At 40.9% G+C, this 23,378-nt stretch overlaps 1 protein-coding gene across 2 annotated transcripts in view; it reads left to right on the top strand.

Annotated features, from left to right (window-relative positions):
- Positions 1-22,797, top strand: part of Sestd1 (SEC14 and spectrin domain containing 1) — a 96,762-nt gene extending 73,965 nt beyond the window's left edge. For both annotated transcript variants that reach the window (XM_052182773.1, XM_052182774.1), the window contains 9 exons: positions 3,092-3,214; positions 9,875-10,069; positions 10,546-10,660; positions 12,234-12,393; positions 16,831-16,912; positions 17,585-17,707; positions 18,243-18,434; positions 20,431-20,552; positions 22,087-22,797. In XM_052182773.1, coding sequence (XP_052038733.1) covers positions 3,092-3,214; positions 9,875-10,069; positions 10,546-10,660; positions 12,234-12,393; positions 16,831-16,912; positions 17,585-17,707; positions 18,243-18,434; positions 20,431-20,552; positions 22,087-22,216 — 1,242 coding nt within the window. In that variant the 3' untranslated portion in view covers positions 22,217-22,797. The remainder of the gene's footprint in view (positions 1-3,091; positions 3,215-9,874; positions 10,070-10,545; positions 10,661-12,233; positions 12,394-16,830; positions 16,913-17,584; positions 17,708-18,242; positions 18,435-20,430; positions 20,553-22,086) is intronic.
- The last annotated feature ends 581 nt before the right edge of the window (positions 22,798-23,378 follow it).

The raw sequence follows: 23,378 nt of genomic DNA, 5'->3' as shown, positions 1-23,378 counted from the left end.
ACTGAGTGAAGTGTGAATAAAAATTTTATAATACCATCTGGTAAGCCACCATCATTGATGCATTTAAATGGACTTACTTGTTTACAAGGCTTTGACCTCAATTTGACTAATTTCATTAGAAATAGTCATACAGTTACTGCTTCTGTACTGTGGCATTCCTTACTGAGGAAAATCAGTTTCTGTGCATTAAAGCTGTGCACTTTTGCTCATGTGATTGGCTTTCTGTGTCGGGGAGATGTCTGTCCTTTGTTTGAAGTTCATGTTTAGGTTTATGGCTCCTCTAAAGGTCTGTACATTAGCTCACTTTTGTGTCACTGGACTAATGCAGCAGACAGACTACTGCTGTGGACAAAGGTTTGCTGTGTACAGTCTAGGGTACAGGCCAGGGAACTCAGGTCAGGACGTGTCTGGTGATTGGGCTTTCTTCTGTGTAGAAGGTAAAAGGGCAAGAGCTTGAGAGAGGTGAGGAGCATCGGAACCCATGAGGACAAGCTGGCATTCATATTTAACTAATCAGCAAGCAGCACCCAGTGTGAGTCTGAGTTCTGCCTTCACCTTAGCAATGTGCACCGGGCTAAGGTCGGGACATGGCAGTCGCTGTGGAAGACTTGGGGTAGACTGAGTTTGTAGGTCTTGGCTCTGCCCTTCACTACCCTCTCTGCAGTCCAGCTCCTTCTGCCCCTCAGGCTTTAAGGTTTGTCTCCCATCTGTATTTTCCCAAGGCGTGTACATTTCTTTAGAAAGTGTCTGTCTTAACTATTGTATCAAACACTAAAATATGGAACAGTAATGGCTATCTTACCAACACCAATTGGCATGTCCTGAAAATAGCCCTGCGCACTCTCTTCAGAGTACTCATGGGAACAGAGCCGGAATGCCAGCTGACACCTGATCATGTCTCCTCTGTGATAGTAACAGTGTCTGACTAGGGAAGCAAAGCAGGTCCTAGAGCTCAGATGAGAGACGGAAGAGGCCGAGGACCAGCGCGCTGTTTATTCTGAAGGGGTCCGCCAGTAGAGCGCCGATGAACTTGAGCAGAGTTCAGCCAAAAGGAAGGAAGCACAACACATTTGCTTCACTTGCTCAGCAGTAATACTGTTTTTTTTTTTTATGAGCTTTGCCTGAGAGTATTGAAACTTAAAGCAGAAGTTTGTATATTTAGACAGTAGAATATAAGATAAAAAGTCAAGCAGAAATCATAGAAGACCCCATATGTGTAATAAACAGACAGTTGTAATGTGTTCAGTATTGCTAACTGTATGGAGAGGTTTCTTTTCTAGTTAGCAGGAGCATTTCCATAACACTCGCTTTACAAAGGTTATTGGAAACTACACTTAAAACTTATTACTGGTGATTTTGGATAGAAGCAAGTATTTTACAGGACTGATGTATAATGTATGCATTAGTCATTAGCATTTTCATCATTGGACAAGAACGGTTCAGTGGACAGATTTCCAGGGAAGAAAGAAGTAGAGGAAATATTGTATATGACTGCTGTGTATGTTTTCATATAGTCATGTACCTACCCATGCAACAGCAGTCTTGAATGTAGATGCAATAGCTGTACATCTTAGGGTGAATGGGTTTATTGATTGGGCAGTTGGAGAGAGGCAGGCAAAGGGGTGGCCTGCTTAAAATGAGGTTTGTAAACTTAATAAAAATCATAGTAGTTTGCACATGGAAAATTACTACAGAATTGTAGTTTAGTGCTAAGTGAAAATCACTGGATAGAAATCACTTGAATCATAGGAGTCGGCTGAAGCTAATGCATCTAGACTGAGACAGGAAAGCTGCTTTGAAAATTAGCAGAAGGAAATGCACAGGATTTCCTTATATTGTATGTTTATATAATTATAAAAAAGAATGCATAAACATTTAAAACTGAGTATGTGTGTCAATCCCATGTTAGCAGAAATGCACTGTGAGAGACAGATTCTCTTCACTATGAGGCCATCCCAGCAAGCGATGGTGGCATCTGCACCCACTTTGTGAGAACTGTCCTAAGTTTAGGTTTCAGTCACTGTACATCTACTCTCAGATTGAAACATTCAGGTGGCACTTGGTGATCTTGTTCCTGCTCTGCTTTATTAGAACTCCTTCACAGTGAGTGTGCAGGAAGAGTTAGCAGACCCCTGCATGAGTCTGATCATTGCTCTGCCACCCCCCCCCCCAGCACTGATAAAGGCTGCAGTATAACCAGCGTTTCTTCTCCTGAAATGTTGCTTCTCCTAAAATTCACCCAGGGTCACATATGAACTGTTAATATCCGGTGGAATACAACTTAGGGTATCTTTTGGTTTAGTGATTCATGATGGAGCATGAATGTTTGATGCTAGAATGACTCACATCTACCTAGGATGGTTATTGCCTCCTTACACCTGCCTCTGTGAAGCCACAAATGAGCACTGGGGTCTCGTCACCCTGGCAAACTACAGATCCTCCTAATACTCACTTGAGCAGAGTTTATGGGGCTTCTCCTGAGAAGTCTAGGTGTTTAGTTTATCCTAGGATGAGCTTGTTACTAAAGCAAGAAGGTAGTGTTTTAACTTGGTTGCTTAACTGTTCTTAGGGCTTTGGAAAGAATCATCAGAGGTTTCCTTTCAGTCTTATCTTATTTCCTTGGACAAGTTACTTAGTTGCTGAAACTCGGTTTTCTGAAGTATTAGTTAAAACCTCTGACCAATGTCATTTCTGATGTCCTCCTGAACTCTAAATCCTGTAGTTCTGGATCTCTTATCATAAGTAGAATTTTACCCTTTTTAATAGAAGCATTCCAGTGTGTTTTGCCGGTTTTTGATTTGTTTTTTACCTAAGCCTGGCAGATAGCCAGAGAGCTGAAAACTGACTGTTAGCTACAGTGTTAAGTTTTCCAAATTCAGGTTTCTGGAAGTGATATCCCAGTATAAATATGTAATTCCAAATGAAACATTTAATGCAAATGATTTTTAAAAATATTTAATAGCTATTTAAATAGAATTAAATAATCTAAGTTATAAACAGTTGAAGAATTCAGGAATTCGGGGGTGGGAAACGAGTGAGAATGAAAATTTGACAAGCTTTTGGTTATTCTCCTCTTGCCTTTTCATTGCAGGTTGTGAACTGGCTTGAAGGGCCTGGGTCTGAGCAGCTGAGAGCACAGTGGGGCATTGGCGACTCCATCAGGGCTTCGCAGGCCCTGCAACAGAAGCACGAGGAGATCGAGAGTCAGCACAGTGTGAGGAGCTTCCCTCAGCCAAGGCTCCACTCCGAGCTGGGTGGGACTGAGTCCTGCGCTGCGCTGTGCAGGGGTTGCTTCCAGGGTTGGTGTAGGGCACAGAGTGCTTATGTTGAGTGCTTAGAGGTTTGAAAGTATCTTCCATCCACCCCTTCCCACTTCCCTGTTCTGGAATTCCCCTATACTCTTGTAGAGTCTTTCCAGAACCAGGGGCCACTCCTCCATTCTTTTTGGAAAAGTAACTTTGATGGCTACTACATAATCACAGTTCCATTGTTTTGTCACAGAAGCACAATTTCGATGCCTATTACAAATTTGGATACAGTGTCAGGGAAACTGTGATTTAAAAATACAGAACCTTTACCAGTAAAGGTTCCTGAGACGGAAACTTCTGGTTTTAATTGTTGTTTCAGCAAGTATTAATCATATATAGTAATGGGGTTCATTGTGAAATTTTTATAGTTGTATATCAAATACTCTAGTCATATTCACTTCCCCTTTAAAACCCACAGTTGTCACCCCCCCCCACACACCCACACACACACCCACACACACCACCCCATCCCATTTCCCTCTGGTCTCTTTCCTTTTCCAAGTGGTACTTCTGTGGTCCTCAGAGAGGGGCCTTTGCTGCTTTCCTGGGAATATACAGTAGGATTATATGCTGAGAGCCACGTTAAACACAGGAAATCAGATATACATCAGGCAATAAATTAATCCCTAAACTGGTTGTAGAGCATAATGGTTGAAAAGAATATAAAATGTAAAACTTTGTAAGTCGAGGAGTTCAGTATTGTTTGGGTTCTGCTGTGGGGCAGTCAGCCTGGCTTCAGTGTGAAAGCCATGTCCAGTTGGTGAGGAAGACTCTCAGTTTTCTCAGGCCATGTCACTTATGTTGATTTTAAATGGATTGAATACAAAATTGGAAAAATTAACATTGAATCTGTTAATTTGCATCATCTTAGAATATCTTCAAAAACTGGTCAGTAATAATAATGTCGAACTCTTAAGAAACTTAAAAATGAAATCCTATAATTGAAAGCTTATATGTTTAATGCATCTCACAGTTTCCAGCATGGACCTCTCTTTTATACTTAGCGAAATTGTCGTGGATAATTTATATTTAACTTGTAAGCCCTGTTCCTGGAGTTACAATCTTTTTAATTCTCTTGGTTCTTTTTATACGATTTAGTAATAATTAGTTTGCTTCTGGTTTTGTTTTAATTTTTTTGGTAGTGATTTGGTTTGTAGGAACTGTGTGGATTATTTTGGAGTACATTATTATAGTATAACAGGATTATATAATTTGCTTGCTTATTTAGTTCTTGAAATCAGTATGTGGCATAGAGCATTCCTGACTTTATATGGCAGAACTTAATTATGCAAGACTTTAGTGAGGGTTTGTGACATGAGGATCTGAAGACATTTGTTTTTTGTTATATTAAAAAGAAATCAAGAAAAACACTTGTAGGTAGAAAATGGGTTATATCCAAACTATAAAAGTTCACATTGGATTGAAAAACATATTGCATGTTTCATGAAGTATGGATAAAGGTGCAGGTTACACACAAAGACATACCTGTGTAATGTCTTTGCACAGTCATTAAATTACTTTAGAGAAGCAGTATGCTTGCGGGGCCTGTGTGTTTCAGCGTACTTTCGTGTGCTGAAACGTTTGCAGAACTTTTAAACTGGGAAGGACCACCAGCTGGTGTGGGGACATCTAGATGTAGATTCTTCAGGTACAGACACTGCTGACAGACAGACAGGCATGCTTTTCTGGCATCTCAGTGCACCTCTGTGGGCCCCAAGTGCTCCTTTCTATGTCTTCTCTTAGAGGAGTCACTCAATTTAATGAATAAACTTAATGTTCTTGGTTATGTCTTCATTCTTATGCTGCTGGTACTTGCAGATTTGCAGAGACAAATTGATGTCTTCGCTCCTAGTCCTCAGGGAAGGCACGGAGTCTCCTCAGAGACTGGGCTTAAGCCATCTGCTGCCTGGGACTCACTGTATAAGCGGAAGTGTGGAAAGCCTGGGTGCAGTCTGGGTTGAGTGAAGTCAGCCACAGGCTGGACGCTGCCAAAGCCTGGTGGATGGGCTTTTATTATTGTGTTCAGTTGTACTTTTGTTAGGTTTGAAATTCTCCCTCGTTAGGGTTAAAAAGAGGATTGAACTATTTTAGCCAATAGGTGGCACTGCATTGTTGACGTGTGAAAAGGTTGGTTGATTATAAATGTGCTAGCTTATGATATTTAAAGTTCTAATATTTAGTATTTTATTCAAGACTTTCTTAATTGAGTGTGGTACAGCATGCACCTATGGAGAATTGCCTTAACTTTGAGGCCAATCTTTTCAACATAGCCAGTTCTAGCCCATCTAGGACTACATAGTGAAACTCTGTCTTAAAATCAACCAACCAACCAGCCAAAAAGCCCATAACAAAATTAAAGCTCTTGTTTGTTCTTTGTAAACAAGATCCAACTGCTGCAAGAAATATTGGTATTTTTCAGGTATTGTGAAGTAATGGCAAAATTTAGTATTGATAGCTAACAAAGAATTTGAAGATGTTTAATATTCTATTTGCATTAAATTACAATGTCAAGCATTAAATTTCAAATTTCACATAAAAGCATAATGGAAAATTAAAACTAAAGACTCAATATGTTTGTCTGTTTAGGATTAATGTAAAGAAGAATAAAACTCCTACTAACGCTCAGTTCTTTTTACAAGATCATAGTTTGGAAATTAATTCAGCTTTTTAGAATAACAGAGTAAATAGAAAGGAACATAGCAGTGGTTGTAGAATCTGATAACAAATTTTGAAATATTTTAGTTGAATCTCGGTGTGGTGTTGCATACCTGTAATCTCAGAACTTTAAGGCAGGAGAATTACAAAATTGAAGACTCTCTCAATACATTAAATTTTTTTTAAAAAAATTAGTTCAGTAAGTCTTTTGTAGGTTGGCAGAGAAAAGTAAAGCAGTAAATCTGTGGTAAGAGTGTGGAGCATGGTCTGTGAAGCCTTTATAGCATTCTGTCAGTATCCTGGCCACAGAGGCCACATGTCCTGGTGTATACCATCTAATAGGAACCAGCAGTACAGGTGTGCTTAACAAATGAAGACACATTTGCTCTTGATGCATCCTCTGTAGGAATCACCTTGGTAGCCCAGCCTGGCAGTGTTTCTTTCATCCACAGTAAGATGCTTTTCCTGGTACAGCTATTGTAGATGCTCAACATTCCAAGTGTGCCCCACTGCACATACACTGGCAGCTAAGACCTGACTCTTGGTACTGCAAAGAAGACACTCAAGCTCATGGTTACTATATCTTCATTCAAGCCCCAAATGTTGTGCTTTTTCATTTTACCATACTTAATCATATTCCATATAATTGATGTATAAGCTGGATAGATCAGGGTGAATGAAAGGCAATCTGCTCACCTAAGGGAACACACACCATATGTACACCCCTTCTTTTGTAGGAATAAACACTTTGATTGATTTTTAGTACATAGTATAGACAAGCCAGGTCCTCCATGACTCATCCTAGACAGGCTGATATGTCCTTAGGACAACCTCAGTTATGTAAATCAGTAAAATCTGTATCTCTAATCGAGGTATTGATTTTTGAGACACACCAGTCATTGTGTTATATTTACATCCTTGGCAAGGTTACAGGAACCTGAATACCCTGGGGCCCCACCAAGCCAAGTGAAGCTTGAAGTTCTCGGTGAAAAATTATTTTCTAGCAGGCTAAGCCCTTAATGTATTGCTTTGCTTAGAATCATGGCAACTTCTTTTTCAGGAAGTAGGCACATTTCTTTAGAATACTAACTAAATTTCTAAGTGCTATAAATAAGACAGTGAAATCACATTCTATTTGCGAACATGACATCAATTTTCTCCATGCTTCTTTTCACATTAAAACAGCCATCCTTGGGCTGGTGAGAGGGCGCCTGCTGCCGAGCCTAGTGAGCTGTGGTGGAAGGGGAAAAAATGTCCCCTGAAAGTTGTCCTCTGACCCGCCCCATGCTGCACACAGGACACACACATGTTAAATAAGATGTTGGCATCTACTTTCCATTAACCATTGTATTACATTTTATTTTTAAAATTCCTTAAGAACTAATTATGTTTCTAACATAACCAATAAAATAGTAAGACAATTCTCACCACCACCATTAATGCAACAGTAACTTGACCTCAACATTTTTGACAGTCTAGGCATATAGGTCTTTGTTGTATGTTCTTCTTAGTTATGCTAACCCAAAAGTTTCCAGACATTGCCAAAAATCATCTTGTTACCTACTTAGTTTAATACCAAGTCTGCAATGTCTATTGTATTTTGTATATTTATTCAGTGCGTTTTAATTGAGTGTATTGTTCTGAATTCTTGAGTTGTAGGCAAAGTCTTACCATATAGAATTTATAGTTAAGTCAGGAGAGGTGGAGCAGAGGGCAATGGAGGTGTGGTGTTGTGGCAAGGCCTCTCTGAGGAGATGGCCTCTCTGAGGAGATGGCCTCTCTGAGGAGATGGCCTCTCTGAGGAGATGGCTTCTCTGAGGAGATGGCCTCTCTGAGGAGATGGCCTCTCTGAGGAGATGACACTTAGTCCCTGAACCTTGAAATGTGGCAAAGGAGGAATTCAAGCAAAGGACACTTGAGATAGAAAACTCTGTGCTGCTGGGCGTAGTGGCGCGTGCCTTTAATCCCAGCACTTGGGAGGCAGAGGCAGGTGGATTTCTGATTTTGAAGCTAGCCTGGACTACAGAGTAAGTTCCAGGACAGCCAGGGCGATACAGAGAAACCCTGTCTCCAAAAAACAAAACAAACAAAAAAAAAGAAAAAAGAAAAAAGAAAGAAAACTTGGTGCTGGAATCAGGCTGCTGCAGAAGCGTGATGGAGGTGGGATATTGGTGTTGCCAGGGAACAGGGCAGCAGTGACTGGCTGCACAGCACTGGGCGCATGCATCTGCTCACAGGGTGCAGGGCTCCAGAAGAGCTCATCGGGTTCTCTCAGGTGGGGACACGAGAGGCTCGGGTTCTTCCAGTGAATCGAGGAGTAAGATCTTAGGAACGGTATGTTGTCTGTCATCCTGTGTCTAGTCAGTAAGTGGGAGGTGAGCATGTGTGCAGACTGTGAAACCTGAAAAGAGATAGATCATGAGGGGAAACAAGGTTCTGAGAGAGTCCAGTAAGATACATGTAATATAACGAGAGAGAGAGAGAGAGAGAGAGAGAGAGAGAGAGAGAGAGAGAGAGAGAGAGAGAGAGACAGAGACAGAGACAGAGAGAGAGAGACAGAGAGACACACACAGAGAGAAAGAGAAACAGAGAGAGAGGGAGAGAGAGAGAGAAACAGAGAGAGAGAGAGAGAGAGACAGAGAGAGAGAAAGAGAGAGAGAAAGAGAGAAACAGAGAGAGAGAGTGTGTGTGTTGGGGGAGCACAAACACAGTACCAGGGATGTGTGGAAAAATAGAAGAGAATAATAATTTTTCTTTGAAGTCGACATTGCAGAATAAGACCTAATAAGTTTTTTTTAATACTAAACCCTTGAAGTCTTTGATGAAGGCACAAAGAGAGATATGCACATGCACATACCCTGACATTCACTGCCCAACAGTGTGGAGGGGCAGGAACTGAAAATGTATTTTTCTTTATGTTGCATAAACATTGACTGAGTGATGTGATGTTGGTAAGCTATATAATCTGTGGAATCTCATTGTATTACGTGTCCTGCTACTGACCACCATGGTGTAGCACATGGCTATAGTACCGTAGCCACGTGAGCTGCTGTAGTCGCAGCAGGCAGAGAAGCCTGGCTCTAGGTTGTGATGAGTACATGTGTATAAGGAGGCCTGGCGTGGCTCTAAGTGGAAGTAGTATGAGTCTGTGACCCAGGTTAGAGGAAGGAGCAGGAGGTTGCCAAGTTCTGGGCAGTAAGCCTGTAGACATGGGCTGGTGGACCCTGTAGGACTGTAACATGAGCTTGCTACAGGAGGGCAGTTGGGACCAGTCCTTGGAGGTCAGAGAACAGGATTCATGAAATTGAGGTGTTCGGAGCTGTAGAGTAGCAGGCAATCAGCTTTTGTGGTATCTATGATAGGTCAGTAAGATAAAGAGAATAATACAGTTCAGAAGGTCATCAGGGAGTCAGAGACTAATTCAGGAGTTGGTATTGGTAGATGTCTATGTTGTGGAAATGTTCCTAAGAGAAAGCCAAGCCTTTGTGACATCCCTCTGTGGATGGGGAACCTGACAAGGTGAAATTCAAATTCAGCAGCATGCACTGAGGCAGAGGTGAGATTTGGGGACAGACAGTAACAGTCCAGAGGTAATGCTGAGGGATGAACCCACCCAGGGCTTGTGGGACGTTCTTGATAAGAGCTGTAGTTGGTTTGGGAAAGCTTCAGGGGCTCCTGTCTTTTCCGAGTGCAAACAGGCTTCCCCTGTTACAGGGAAGAAGGGCCTTTTAGAAGGCCAGGGAGAGACTGGTTTGGGGCTGATTTGGGGGGGTCACAATGGAAGGATGTGATTATCCTCTATTTAAATAATTCCGATTTGCAAAAATTTATGTTTCTCTTCATAAGAAATTAGAAGTAGTGCTCCCGGAGCAAATCTGACCTTTAGTCTGCTCTGTGACGTCCTCTTACAGGAGTGGTTCGCAGTGTACGTGGAACTTAACCAGCAGATTGCAGCACTCTTAAATGCTGGTGATGAGGAAGATCTCGTGGAGTTGAAGTCTCTACAGCAACAGCTTAGCGACGTTTGCTATCGGCAGGCCAGTCAACTAGAATTTAGGCAAAACCTCCTTCAGGCAGCTTTGGAATTTCATGGTGTGGCCCAAGATGTGAGTACCTGCTCCGATTCCCTTCCCTGTCTCCAAGTGATTACACACTTTTGTAGGTTTGCATGCGCTGTGATTGCACACTTTTGTAAGTTTGCATGCCCTGTGATGACTTCTCTGGGACGGGGATTTTCTGGTGGAGGTAACGAAATGAATTTCTTAAAGTTATTTTGTTGTTTACATGTGATTGGACCTGTTTAACTAAAGAATTCCAAGCTAGTCGTTCGCTTTGATGGCTTCTCAGTACATATGTTTTGTAACAAAGACAGAAATGGAACCATCAATAAGTCCTTGCATTCTGCTGACCTTCCTGATGCATGTGTCTATGTGTCCCATCTTCTAGATAAAATGGTTTCTGATTATTCATCCTTATCTTTTAACTGCATAGTCTTTCCAAGTGTATTTGTGATGACCTCATTAATCACTGACGACTGAGCTGCTGGTTACCTCAGGGTTGTCTCTTTGTCCCTCTGCTTTAGCTGTCTCAGCAGTTGGACGGCTTGTTAGGGATGTTGTGCGTAGACGTAGCACCAGCTGATGGAGCATCGATTCAGCAAACTTTAAAACTGCTTGAAGAGAAGCTGAAAAGTGTTGGTAAGCAGATTTTAAAAATGCTGAAACCAAAGAGTTCTTTGTAAAAATATTACCATGGTTAGAGAGTTAATTTTTATACTGAACTAATTATCATTTGCAGCAAACACAGAAACAAAGTATTGAAAGGTTTTATTCCCTTGAAGGGTTATAATTTATACTGAAGCATTTATTTTCCATTGTGATTGTTCAGTTCTGCCTTCCTTGGGCCTTTACCTTCTGTTACTCAGTCAATCTACAGGTGCTATGTCTTGCATATTCCAGGGACAGCTATGTGTAATGCATGCAGAATCTGCAGTTTTGAGTGTTCCATGGAAAACCCTGCATGCCCCAGACTGTTTTCTTGGGTGATTTTGTTATGTTTGTTGCTATATTCTAACCACGAGAAAAAATACTTGGTTTGATTCTGTGCATTGTGTGTCCACACTGGGAGTAATCTCCACGGGAGAGTGTGGCCGAGCTCTAGTAACCCGCCTCTGACACTCACATCAGGACCCTTTCCGTGTGCGTGTGCGTGTGCGTGTGTGTGTGTGTGTGCGCACGCGTGCGCGTGTGCAGTAGGGAACAGTGAACTTCCTAGTGGAAGTAAACCTGAGAAGGAGAAGATGCTGAACAGTGAGGGGAGGTCGTAGAAAGCGATGACACATAATTGAGCCAAATTAATTCATTATGAAAACAACTTCAGGGAATTAGTTTCAAAAGCATTTCTGTATTGACATTTTACTTGCTTACAGCCTTTGTTAATGGATGGTATGCATAATACTATTTAATATTTCATACACCAAATGTACTTTTAAAGTATCAGAAGTTTTCTTGAGTCACACTTTTTCTCAAAAGAGAGCTTATATGCACGTGTTTGATTTGGAGTCTGTACATCCTGAATGGCGTTCGTTCCCCATGGCATACGAGCTGCAGTGGCCCGTCTCATAGCTAGCGCTTATGCTTTTACTGTATCATACATGGTGAGCGATTTTGCAATCTCACAAATATTATACATTTTTAAACAAAATATGTGCACTGGTCCCCCTAATAAAATGGAACACAAGAGCAAAAGGAAAAATGTAGAAAAAAGTATTTGTTGACTAGAGATTCTTATACTTCTAGTTTTTAGAAATAGTCATCTATGCAGATTTGTTCTGTGAAGATACCATTTAGGGAGAATTTAGCAAAGTGGAAAAGAGTTCCAATTAAGCCCCATTTGAAGGTTCTGTTCCTTGGGATAGTCAAAGATCTTATCCTGGCTTGTCACTGTCTAATGTCTACATTTAGAACCCATGTCTAGCTGTTGGGGGGAAACACCCTTGTTAAGAGAGTCAATCCAGGGCTGGAGAGATGGCTCAGCGGTTAAGAGCACTGACTGCTCTTCCAAAGGTCCTGAGTTCTAATCCCAGCAACCACATGGTGGCTCACAACCATCCATAATGAGATCTGGTGTCTTCTTCTGGGGTGATTGAAAACAGCACAGTGTTCTAACATATAATAAATAAATAGATCTTTAAAAAAAAATGAAGGAGATCTAAAAAGAAAAGATTTAAAAAAAAAAAAAAGAGAGTCAATCCAGTGTTGTTTGTTTTAGATGTGGGATTGCAAGGCTTACGAGAAAAAGGTCAAGGTCTCCTGGATCAGATCTCCAATCAGGCTTCCTGGGCCTACGGAAAGGATGTAACTATTGAAAACAAAGAAAACGTGGACCACATTCAAGGAGTGATGGAAGACATGCAACTTAGGAAACAAAGGCAAAGTTTAAATATTAATGTTAATTTTATCAAGATAACAGTTAAATATATTTTGCAAACTTAAATCTCTTGCCTGTTATATGCTATGTATAGAATAGGTTTGAGGTGAGTGTGATAATTTCTATGTAATTGTTCTGACAACTAATGCTAATTCATTACATTAAGAGGCATCCCTCCTTTTTACTTGGTTGTAAAGATTTTAGTTACTCATATTTGCTTTAAGATGACCTTTTTTTGGAGACATGTGCTTTTTCTGTTTCTTAGTTTAGAGTTCTGTTAAGTCTTACCTAGTTGTTTCTGCCTCATTTTTTTTTATCCCATATATCCATTATTGTATTGGCTGTAGGATTAGACAGTGGGCTGACACTTATTTTGTTTCCCTTGATAGACTAACGGGAACTTAAGGCTTTAGAGCAGGCACTCTCAACTGGTGGGTCATGACCCCTTTGGGGGTCACAGAGCAGGTATTTATATTACGATTCATAACAGTAGCAAAATTACAGTTATGTAGTTTTGTTATGTAGTAGCAACTAAATAATTTCATGCCTAAGGGTCATGACAATATGAGGAACTGTATTAAAGGGTCATTCACAGTGTAAGGACAGTGAGAATCACTGGTCTAGAGATTCAGTCTATAAGAGTGACCCGAAAGTGTTAGAAAGTAAAAGATTAAAATAAGAGGGGCAAGAATAGATGCAGATGGGTACTCTGGCATGGTTGTATGGAATGTTGCACATCTGCACACTTAAGTCATGGGAAACTTTACAGAAATTTGCATTCTGTGCCATGAAGCGTCATAGGGCAAGGGGACCCCTTTGCACCCTGCCCTCCCGCTGGGTTCTGACTGGCAGCTTCTAGGGCGAGACTGGGTCTGTGCTCTGGCTTCTCTGACACCCTCCTGACTTGTGACTCCAGCAGTGTTTCTGGCTCTTCCTGTGAGTGCTTAGGGAGAATGACAAGTGGCATGGGAGGTGGCTTGCTCAGCCCATGTCTTCCGATGGCCCCATTCGTCCTCAGAGCTCAGTCATGTGCAGGTGCAGCCTGAGCTCCTTACTTCTCCGTGTCATTTTCTGTTCCTCTAGTCTCCTCTCTGCCCTCAAAGTCCCTGTCTGCTTTCTTGTTCCAGTGTCAGTAACTCGTAATTGCTGTATCTAATAAATGCTCAGTCTCAGAAAAATCAGGGAATATTTGGACCTGACACGCTTGATTCTAAATAGCAGTGGCCACAATTGGTGCTGTCTCTGACAGTCAGTGACATCTGTGTCTTATTTCAAAGCACCCTCTTGGCTCTATCCCTTCTGGTTTCTCCTTCTGATGGTAAAGTTGTGACTTCCAGGGCTCATGGGTCTCACTGTCCTCTCTGGTGTTGTCTCTAACTGTGCCCTGCATACTCGGGGCTTGCCAGCTACCCGGGGCTCTCTGACTCGGGTACCACCAGAGGACCTCTAGTTGGGTGTGACACATTCCCCTCAAGCCAGCTCTGTCTAGATCAGATTCCTTTTACACCAAACTTTGCTCTGTCCTGTTCAAGTTGCTGTCAGCCACTAAATTTAGGATTTATCTCCGAGTCTTTAATCTTCCTGTTCTCTTACACCCAATCAGATGCTCAAGGTTTGGTCTTTCCTGCCTTGGGCCTTGCTGCCCATCAGGCTGCTGCAGACAAGAATAATCTACTCACATACAAGAACCAGATGAAGGGCTGGAGAGATGGCTCAGTGGTTAAGAGCACTGACTGCTCTTCCCGAGGTCCTGAGTTCAATTCCCAGCAACCACATGGTGGCTCACAATCATCTGTAATAGAATCTGATGCCCTCTTCTGATGTGTCTGAAGACAGCTACTGTGCATTCATATACAAGAAGAAGGAGAAGGAAGGAGAAGGAGAAGAAGGAGAAGAAAGGGAGAAGGAAGAGGAGGGGGAATAAGAGGAGGAGGAGGAAGAAGAGGAGGAGGAGGAGGAAGAAGAGGAGGAGGAGGAGGAAGAAGAGGAGGAGGAGGAGGAGAAAGCTGTTAACTCTCGTTTCTGTTATTAGAATACTGAGACTTTGTCATACCTTTACTTTTGTCTCCGAACCATTTCCAGGTCTGACCACCACTGCTGCTATGTCCTGTCCTTACATTCCATGCATGTCTAAGGCGAAGTAAAAGTGTATTTCCGTCCTCAAAGATGAAACAGGCATCTAGACAGTACACCCCTGGCGGTGGGATCTAGGCAGCATTTACCAAAGGAAAATTTACAGAGGAAAGTCCTCATTTCACATTATAAAAAAACATAGCCAGACATCAGCTGCTTCAGCAATGAAGTAAAGGTGGAATATTGTAAAGCCTTTAGACTGTTTTCTTAAAAGACCTCCTCCACTACCAGAGAGCTCAGGAGGCTTCTGGTCCGCCATCTGGAAGCAGTTGACGTAACTGACGGACTTGGCATCCACTCTGAAGAGGACCCCTCCTCTCTATACTTGCTTGTGTTGTTGCCTAAGTGTCTTCTATGGAGCTGGGTTCTTTGTCCTTGTTTTTGTTTTTGTCTTTCATTTGTTTCAGATTCTTGACTTTTTGATCTTGGTGCTGACAGTTTTAAGTCTGTTCCGTTCTGGTTTGATTTTTTTTCTTCTGGAGGATCTTATACAGATTCCTAGATTCCTTTACTGGAGCCGCTTATTCAGTTTCCTCCTCTTCCTCTTCATCGAGCTTTATATTTTTTTCTTTAGAGCCTTGTTAACACTTCCAAGATCAGATCCCTTCCTAGACATACCTGAGTGTTTCTTCTCCATTACTGTCCTCGGACTGTACTATGCTCCACACTACTAGATGCTGTCCACTGACATGCACAGGCCCTGAACTGTGTGTGGGCCTGCAGGCCACAGGTGATGTCACGTAAAGGCCCCAGCTGTGGATTGTACAGATGTTTTCATAGTTGCCTCTGTTACTATAATTGGACTGCCTTGTAGTTTACCAATTCTGTCTGAGCTGCTTGTCTTGATTCATCTTTAGCCTCATGGTCTAAACTGTTCATGATGCTCATTTCCATCTTAAAGTGATATTCTTTAGCAGCCTTCCTTCCGTTGACAACAGAAGGATAGTGGTGGGGCCTCAAGGGTCTCATGCTGGTGTTTGTCACGTCTTCTGTGGGGTGGAGGCATGGACGTTTGGTGACAGGGAAGCTGGCTGGAGAAGGCTGACTGTGGACTGCTCTCATCAGACATACGTGCTGGGTGGAATTACTCTGAGATGGACAGTGTCCCTAGGATCACATGAGAGGCCACCTTCAGCTCTGCTGTCTTATAACTTCCACAGAATTTCATTTGCTTTGTTTCACGAATATGTTGTGTTTTATATCAACCCAGGACTTCTTTATCTTCTTGTTTTCTGTCCATAGATGCTTATGCTAGGCAAGTTAGTCACTTGTTCCTTTGCACCCCCACAAAGTGTAGACCTGTCACAGTCTTTTATCATTTTATCTATCAAAAGGTCATTTCCCAGGAACATTTTCCACACTGACATTCATGTGCTTTGATAATATATAGTTTAAATGTAAGCTAACTTACCTTCCCAATGACACAAAATATGTATGAGCTTTTATGTGCTAATCATCTTTATTACTAAGGTGTCTTAGATATTTTGTTTTATATTTTGGAAACAATTGTCCCAATTGTTTCCCCCTCTAGAACTTCCCTCTCAGGAGCTGTATTGTAGCATTAGGCTGTGACTGAGAATCTTTACCTAAAGAGTAGCCAGTTGTGAGCTAGCCCTGGGTTATCATTAGACTCTCTTCAGGAGCCTGGACCTGTCGGATCACTTGTTTCTGATGTGTGGGGCTTTACAAGAGTCCCCTTCCTGCTTTCTCAAGGGACTGTGTGGGGATGAAAGGAATGGTCAGATCTTAGTTACACCAAGGCACTGTTGGAGTTTGCTCTGAATATTATCCATGCCGATCATGGTGAAAACAGACAGTGCTCTCTACTGTGTTTATCTTAACTCAGAAGATCTGCAGGCCATTTTTTAAAAGAGTATAGATACACATTTTTAGTTCATAATTTAATATTATTTCAGCTAATTAATTTGATAAAATATATTAATTAAAATTTCAAGAAACATCATCTTCTAAACTCTTAGACTTTTATCTTTGAAGCTTGGTTAATAAAGTTGCCAATGGAAGTTTCTTTGAGTTTTGGTAGACTACTGCATTTATGCTTTGCTTCAATATTTTGCAGAATCCATGCTATCCTCAAGAGTGTTTGTCATTCAGTATCATTCCAGGTATTTTGAGGTCTTGATGTAACATAGATAATAGATTAGATATTCATAAACTCCTGACAAGTCAGTACAAAATAGTTGTGGTTATTAGCGTAGGACTAAGTACTTTAGTGTTCTGTTAAACACTCATGTCAGACAATCACTGACACCAGAATAATAAACTGAGTTTGTGTTTGGTCCATTAGATGTGAGGACATGGTAGATGTGCGGAGGCTGAAGATGCTTCAGATGGTGCAGTTGTTTAAATGTGAAGAGGATGCATCACAGGTAAGGCCTGGCTAACCGCATAGGAGGTTGGTTTAGATTTACTTCATTATAGTTTAAGTTAGAAAGTTAAGGTCATGTACCTATAAACAAAAGTGGACTGCTGTGGTGCCAATAAAGTCAGTTTATTACATCAGGGTCTTGTGTCTCCTGTAGGGAATAAAGCTTGGAATTCAGCTCGGTAACTGATCTCATTTGACCCATCCCCTAGCAAAACCCTCTGCTGATTTAGAGACTGGGAACCTTCATTAATTATTTTTGTCAATTCAGTTGTTAGTTCTATCCTGGAATGAAGGCTAGTGACACACCTTGCTTTCACCCCATAAAAGAATTCTCAGTACTATATAAACAACTTGATATAATCATGTGTTTAGTATCAGAAAATTACTTAGTCACATCTGTAATGAGATCCTAGCAGCACTCTATGGCCTTGGGTCACATGATGCTAGTTTTACATTGAGCACTTCTCTTCGGTAGGTCTAGCCTTGATATTTGAGGCAGAGTTTGAGGAGCAGAGGAGATTATTAGTTCATAGAGCATGGCATCGAATAAATGCTAACAGCAAAGTTAGAATTAAAGAACTAACTAATAAAACAGATGAAAGTTCTCTACAGATGTTCTATTTAATACAAGAAGGGAATTACAAATCAGGTTTTATTCTGTATTTTTACGTAGGCAGTAGAATGGCTAAGTGAACTTCTGGATGCCCTGCTGAAGACCCACATCAGGTTGGGTGATGATGCTCAGGAAACGAAGGTGTTACTGGAAAAACACAGAAAATTTGTCGATGTTGCACAGGTACAGAACCTGTCTTCTTTTATGCAAGTGCACTCACTGTGAGAATAGCTTTCGGCAAGATTTGGTGTAACTTTACCTACAAGGTCTAAGAAGGTCAGTTTTGCTGCATAGAGCTAAGAAAATGCTATCTGGTGCATATGAACTCAGGCTTGAGTGTAGGGTCTCTGTGCACCCTGTATTTAGTATTATATATTGTGTGGACCATCTAACAGTTCACACAACCAATGTGTGATACCAGCAAATTAAAAGTGACACTCCTAGTATATCACTAGAATTAGCATAGTACTACAGAATTGTTTGGGGATTAAGAGTATGTTTGTATATTTCTGTAATATGGAGTTCATATGGTTATATTTTACCTTGTTAGATGTAATATAAAGTATGTAGCTAACTTCACCTCCTCCTTTTGGTCATCTTCAGATCTTTGAGGCCACTGGACTGTGTGTAGTATTAATGTCTAGTGGTGCCACACTGTTCCCACTCCCCCTTCGTCTGAATTCTTGTGTTCTACCTCAGCGGTTATTTTCCTTCCTAGAGTACTTATGACTACGGCAGACAGCTGCTGCAGGCCACAGTTGTGCTGTGCCAGTCTCTGCGCTGTACTTCCCGATCCTCAGGGGACACACTTCCTCGCCTGAACAGAGTGTGGAAGCAGTTTACAGTAGCATCTGAAGAGAGAGTGCATAGGCTGGAAATGGCCATTGCCTTTCACTCCAATGCTGAAAAGGTAGGCAGGATCTTTAAAAACTTGATTTTTCTAAAATGTTTTAAGTGTTTGCATGACTTTAGGTCTATACACTGCATGTATGGAGGGCAGAAGAGGGTGTCACAGTCCTCTGGGGCTGGAGTTGCAGACAGTAACAGCCCTGTCATATGGGTGCTGGGGATTGAGCACAAGCCCCAAGCAGCCCAGTCCAGGTCCAGACTTCTGTCTGCTCTCTGCTGTCTCCTTGTCAGGCTCTGTCATTGGGTCAGGAAAGAAAATTGTTTTGGCAACTACATTTTTAAAATTGTCAGTTTTAAAAAATTACCTTGTGATTGCATAATTTAGGGTAAAGGCTGGCCAGGTAAACTAATGAAACTAAACAAACAAACAAAAAAAAAAACCTTTGTTACATGATTATTTTCAAAGATTCTGGAATTTTTTTTAATAGTTTTATGTCATTAGTTATAAAATCTGGCAATAAAAATAGTAGTGTTATTTGGGCACGTTTTTGATAGAGCCCATTTCTCCTTACAGTAGCTGAGAACATCCCATTCAAGAAGAAAGCTTAATTAGGTAGTTACTCTTGCGTTGATCTCTTACAGTGGGAATTTACATGTAGGGATTTTAAATATGCAGTGATAAGCTGAAAACCTGCACCTCATCACAGGACAGAATAGGTAAGGCAGGGAACCTCGGGAAGCAAGGCAGGTTATGTTTGAAGCGCACTATTAAAAGTGGCCAGAGCTGGTTCTCATACCTACTCACTGACCTTTGCAGACATTGGGCATGCTGGGTCATACCTGTAGTCTCAGTCCTTTGGAAAATGAAGTAGGAAGATCAGAAGCTCAAGGGCAGGCTAGAGAGAGACCCTGCCTAGAACAACAAACCACAGACAAACCACGCCTAATGAGGATGAAAGAAAGATAGACAATGGCTTGACTTGTTTATTGACTCATTATTTCAATGAACATTCTCATTGTTATACAATATGTGGTTTATCAAGAAAAAAAATGGTAGACCTCAAATGTTCTCCTTAATGGGTGTGACCAGGGAGGGTATTCCTGTGTAGCCAGTGTAGGGCCTGAATCCCACGCTGGCATGGGGCACAGAGCCCCCTGTATCAGAAAGAGAATCAGGACAGTTTCTAACACCACTGATAATGTTTTAGGAGACTAGTTTTAAGTGTAGGAATATTTTAAAATCAAGAACTCTATAGAAGGTCTATAAAAATAAAAAAAAATTAAATAAAAAGTTTGTATTTCTTTTCTTTTAAAGATTTATGTTATTTTTTGTGTATGAGTATTTTTTGCCTACACAGACAGACACTTGTACCACATACATATCTGGTGTGATGGATCCTCTGGAACTGGAGTTACAGACAGTTGTAAACTGCCATGTGGGTGCTGAGAATGGAACCTTGGTCCTCTGAAGAACCAGCCAGTGGTTAAGATACTCTTAACCACTGAGTCATCTCTCTAGCCTTAAATTTTGAATTTTTCAGTTAAAACAAAACAAAATAAACAAAACAAAAGAATAAAAGGTTTTTAAAGATGGGACAGCTTCCTATATTTGAATTATAACAGTGAAATCACAGATGAAAGGAGCTAGGCAGGACTTCACAAAGGTGTATTTGTATGCTCTATGTTGCTTTAGCTTAGTTTCTTTTCTTAAAAAAATTGTTTAATGTATATGAGTACACTGTAGCTGTACAGATGGTTGTAAGTCATCAAACTCAGGACCTCTACTTTCTTGGGCCCCTCTCACTAAGGCCCTGCTCGCTCCAGCCCAAAGATTTATTGTTATATATAAGTACACTGTAGCTGTCTTTAGACACACCAGAAGAGGGTGTCAATATATTATTACTAGAGATATGTTTCATTTGTGACTATAATTTCTTTACCAGTCTTGTACAGTGTTGTTTATAAAGACATTAAACATGGAACCAAATACCTTCTTCAGCCTACAAAGTTTGCACAGGACTAATTCCCTCTTACGTTTCTTGATTGGTGCTGTCCAGATTTTGCAAGACTGTCCTGAAGAGCCTGAAGCGATGAATGATGAAGAACAGTTTGAGGAAATTGAAGCAATTGGAAAATCTCTTCTGGATAGACTCACTGTCCCCGTGGTTTACCCCGATGGGTATGGTGCATTCTCTTATCAATCTATTCTTTAGAAAGCTATGTATATAGCTTTATAAAGTATATGCATTTTGGTCCACATTTTCAACTCCTACAGTAAGTTAACGTAAACTGAAAAGAAGTCCAAATCACTGTAGGCAGCAGTGACACTTGGTGTTGCTGACATTAGATTTGATTCTTCACAACTTGTAGATGGATGATCTCAGACTAGTTTGAGGCATGAGCTTGGAGCCTGAGCTGTGATGATTACTGGGAGTTCTGAGGCGTTGGGCCTCATTCAGAGTGGGAGGGTTGGGGACTAGGACCTTGTGAGGTGCTCCAGTCAAGTGCTTTCAGCTCTTCTGAACAATATTTTGGGAGTCCAAGTGACATGGCTTCTACTGCAGAACACATCAGAGACAGAATGAAACTGGTCAGTCTCGAAAGGCAGCAGCTGAGACATCCCGAATTGGTGACCACGGAGAGCTAATGTCCTCAGCTCCCACAGATCTGCAGGTCATATGCCCACACATCTTTGCTGCTGGCACACTCTGGGGTTAGCCACAGCTCATGAAGATGCATTTCACAGCAGGATAAGCCTCCTTTCTTCCCACAACAGGTCTCTCTAAATGCTAACATTTCCTGACTACCAAGGCATAATCACGACATGCTTTGAGACTGTAGACTCCTTCATTGCTCAACAGATAGAGCCAGATCATTCAGTGATTTAGAACTGAAGGACCTGAGGCTCAGATTAAGCCAGAGACCAGGGTTTCCCAGTTTCTAGGTATTGGCCTTAGGAAACAGTCTAAGGTCTGTCCGTCTCCAAACCTGTCATCTTATCACCAGACTCTAAGGCATCCTGGGCTTCTCACATGGAGAATTACCAGTCCCTGGTCTGTGAAGTAAGTCAGGAAAAGAACCAAGAGTTCCATGCCTGGAGATACAGACCTTGTTAGTGAGTCACTGAGAGGTAGGGTGAAGGAAATGTAATTCAAACAATAGAGAAACCACACCATCAGGTAGAAGTAAGGTATCCTTGCTTTACAGAAGTGTGATGGAGCGGAGGGTAGAAGCTAGGGCCCAAGGTCTTGGCTCCTTGTCTTATCTTCCAGCAGTGACTGCAGCTGAAGCTGCAGGTGGGGGAATTATGGTTTTTCAGGCTATAGCAGTGGGGGGCTTCTTAGAGTCAAGCAGATAGACAGAACTTAAATGAGACACAAGGGACATACTGCTTGTCAGGAACTTCCAGTGAGTACTGAAAACAATTACTGTTTTATTCCCTTAGAAGAACATCATTCATAGTCTGCACTGAGAAAATCTCTAGGGATACTTGGATTTGAACTGTTAAAGTAGCTTCATGTCATATGATTTACCTGCAGCAAAAGAGCAGTCCCAGCAGAACTGGTTTATAGGTGCTAGTCACTGTGATACAGATGAACTAGTTTGCACTCAAAGGTTGTGTCATAGTTTATGATAACTTCTGCTTTTATGCACCTGTTACAGTTAAAAGATTTTGGATTAACTTGTGTGATTTCTGTATGTTCTAATTTTAGAACTGAACAATATTTTGGGAGTCCAAGTGACATGGCTTCTACTGCAGAACACATCAGAGACAGAATGAAACTGGTCAGTCTCAAAAGGCAGCAGCTGAGACATCCCGAATTGGTGACCACGGAGAGCTAATGTTCTCAGCTCCCACAGATCTGCAGGTCATATGCCCACACATCTTTGCTGTTGGCACACTCTGGGGTTAGCCACAGCTCATTAAGATGCATTTCACAGCAGGATAAGCCTCCTTTCTTCCCACAACAGGTCTCTCTAAATGCTAACATTTCCTGACTACCAAGGCATAATCACGACATGCTTTGAGACTGTAGACTCCTGGCATCAAAAAGAAGGAACTGTAACCACCACACTGAGTCCTTGCTTTCACACTGTACCTGACTCATCAATTTGTAGACAAACAACTGATACTAAGCTTTGAATGGTGCTAATCAGAGTTTAGAAATTGTCTATAAAATATGGCTGCCCTTCCACCCCAGGTGATGTAGGATATTTAGACCATAGTTAGACTGTTAGTGAATAGTGGTGTCCTCAAAAAATTTTACTTTGTAATTCTTCAAATTTGATTATTTTTATTGTCTATATGAAGAAAACCCTTCAGATCTTTGATATATCATATTCATTGAAAGACATTTTCCTATTGTATTCATAATGTATTAAAAGTTGTTTGTGCTTAATAAAATTTTTCTTTAAACATCTTATTTAATTTGGTAGTTACATCCTGATTCTAAACACGAGTGCCTTACTAAAGGGGCATTCTTAGGATTGTAAGGTGGGTTAATCATTGTTTTTGATGGTGGCTGCATGTATTTTAGGCAAGAATTTCATATGTATGCATGTGTATATAATAAAAAACAAGCATGTTTATTGTGAAGAACAGTTTAGACCTTTAAGAACATAATAATAGAGTACTATTTTAAATTTTTCTCTTGAAAAATGGTGTCCAAAATATTAACTACCCTGAAGACACTTTGTCTGTGGGGAAGGAGGGCTAGAGATGAAGGTATGCATACTTACTTCAATGTAATCTTTTATATCACAGTAATCACTCTGGAACTAAAGCAGAAATTGTTAATAATATTTAATAGCTCATGATACTAGAGGCAAAAATCATCTTGAAGAAGTATAGACACAAAACTGTATAGATCTTTAGAAATAAAATTTGTCATAAAATGGTAATGCTTTTATGTTTGTATTAAGTTATAAATGTATATAATTTAACATTGTATTAATTTTAATTTTAGACGCTATTTTAAGGTGAAAAATAACTGGGCTTATCAGA

This window comes from Apodemus sylvaticus, chromosome 5 (genome assembly GCF_947179515.1).
Source record: "Apodemus sylvaticus chromosome 5, mApoSyl1.1, whole genome shotgun sequence".
NCBI classification, from domain to species: Eukaryota; Metazoa; Chordata; class Mammalia; order Rodentia; family Muridae; genus Apodemus; species Apodemus sylvaticus.
The sequence above is the reverse complement of the archived record's forward strand: the minus strand, read 5'-3'. Positions and strand labels throughout refer to the sequence as shown.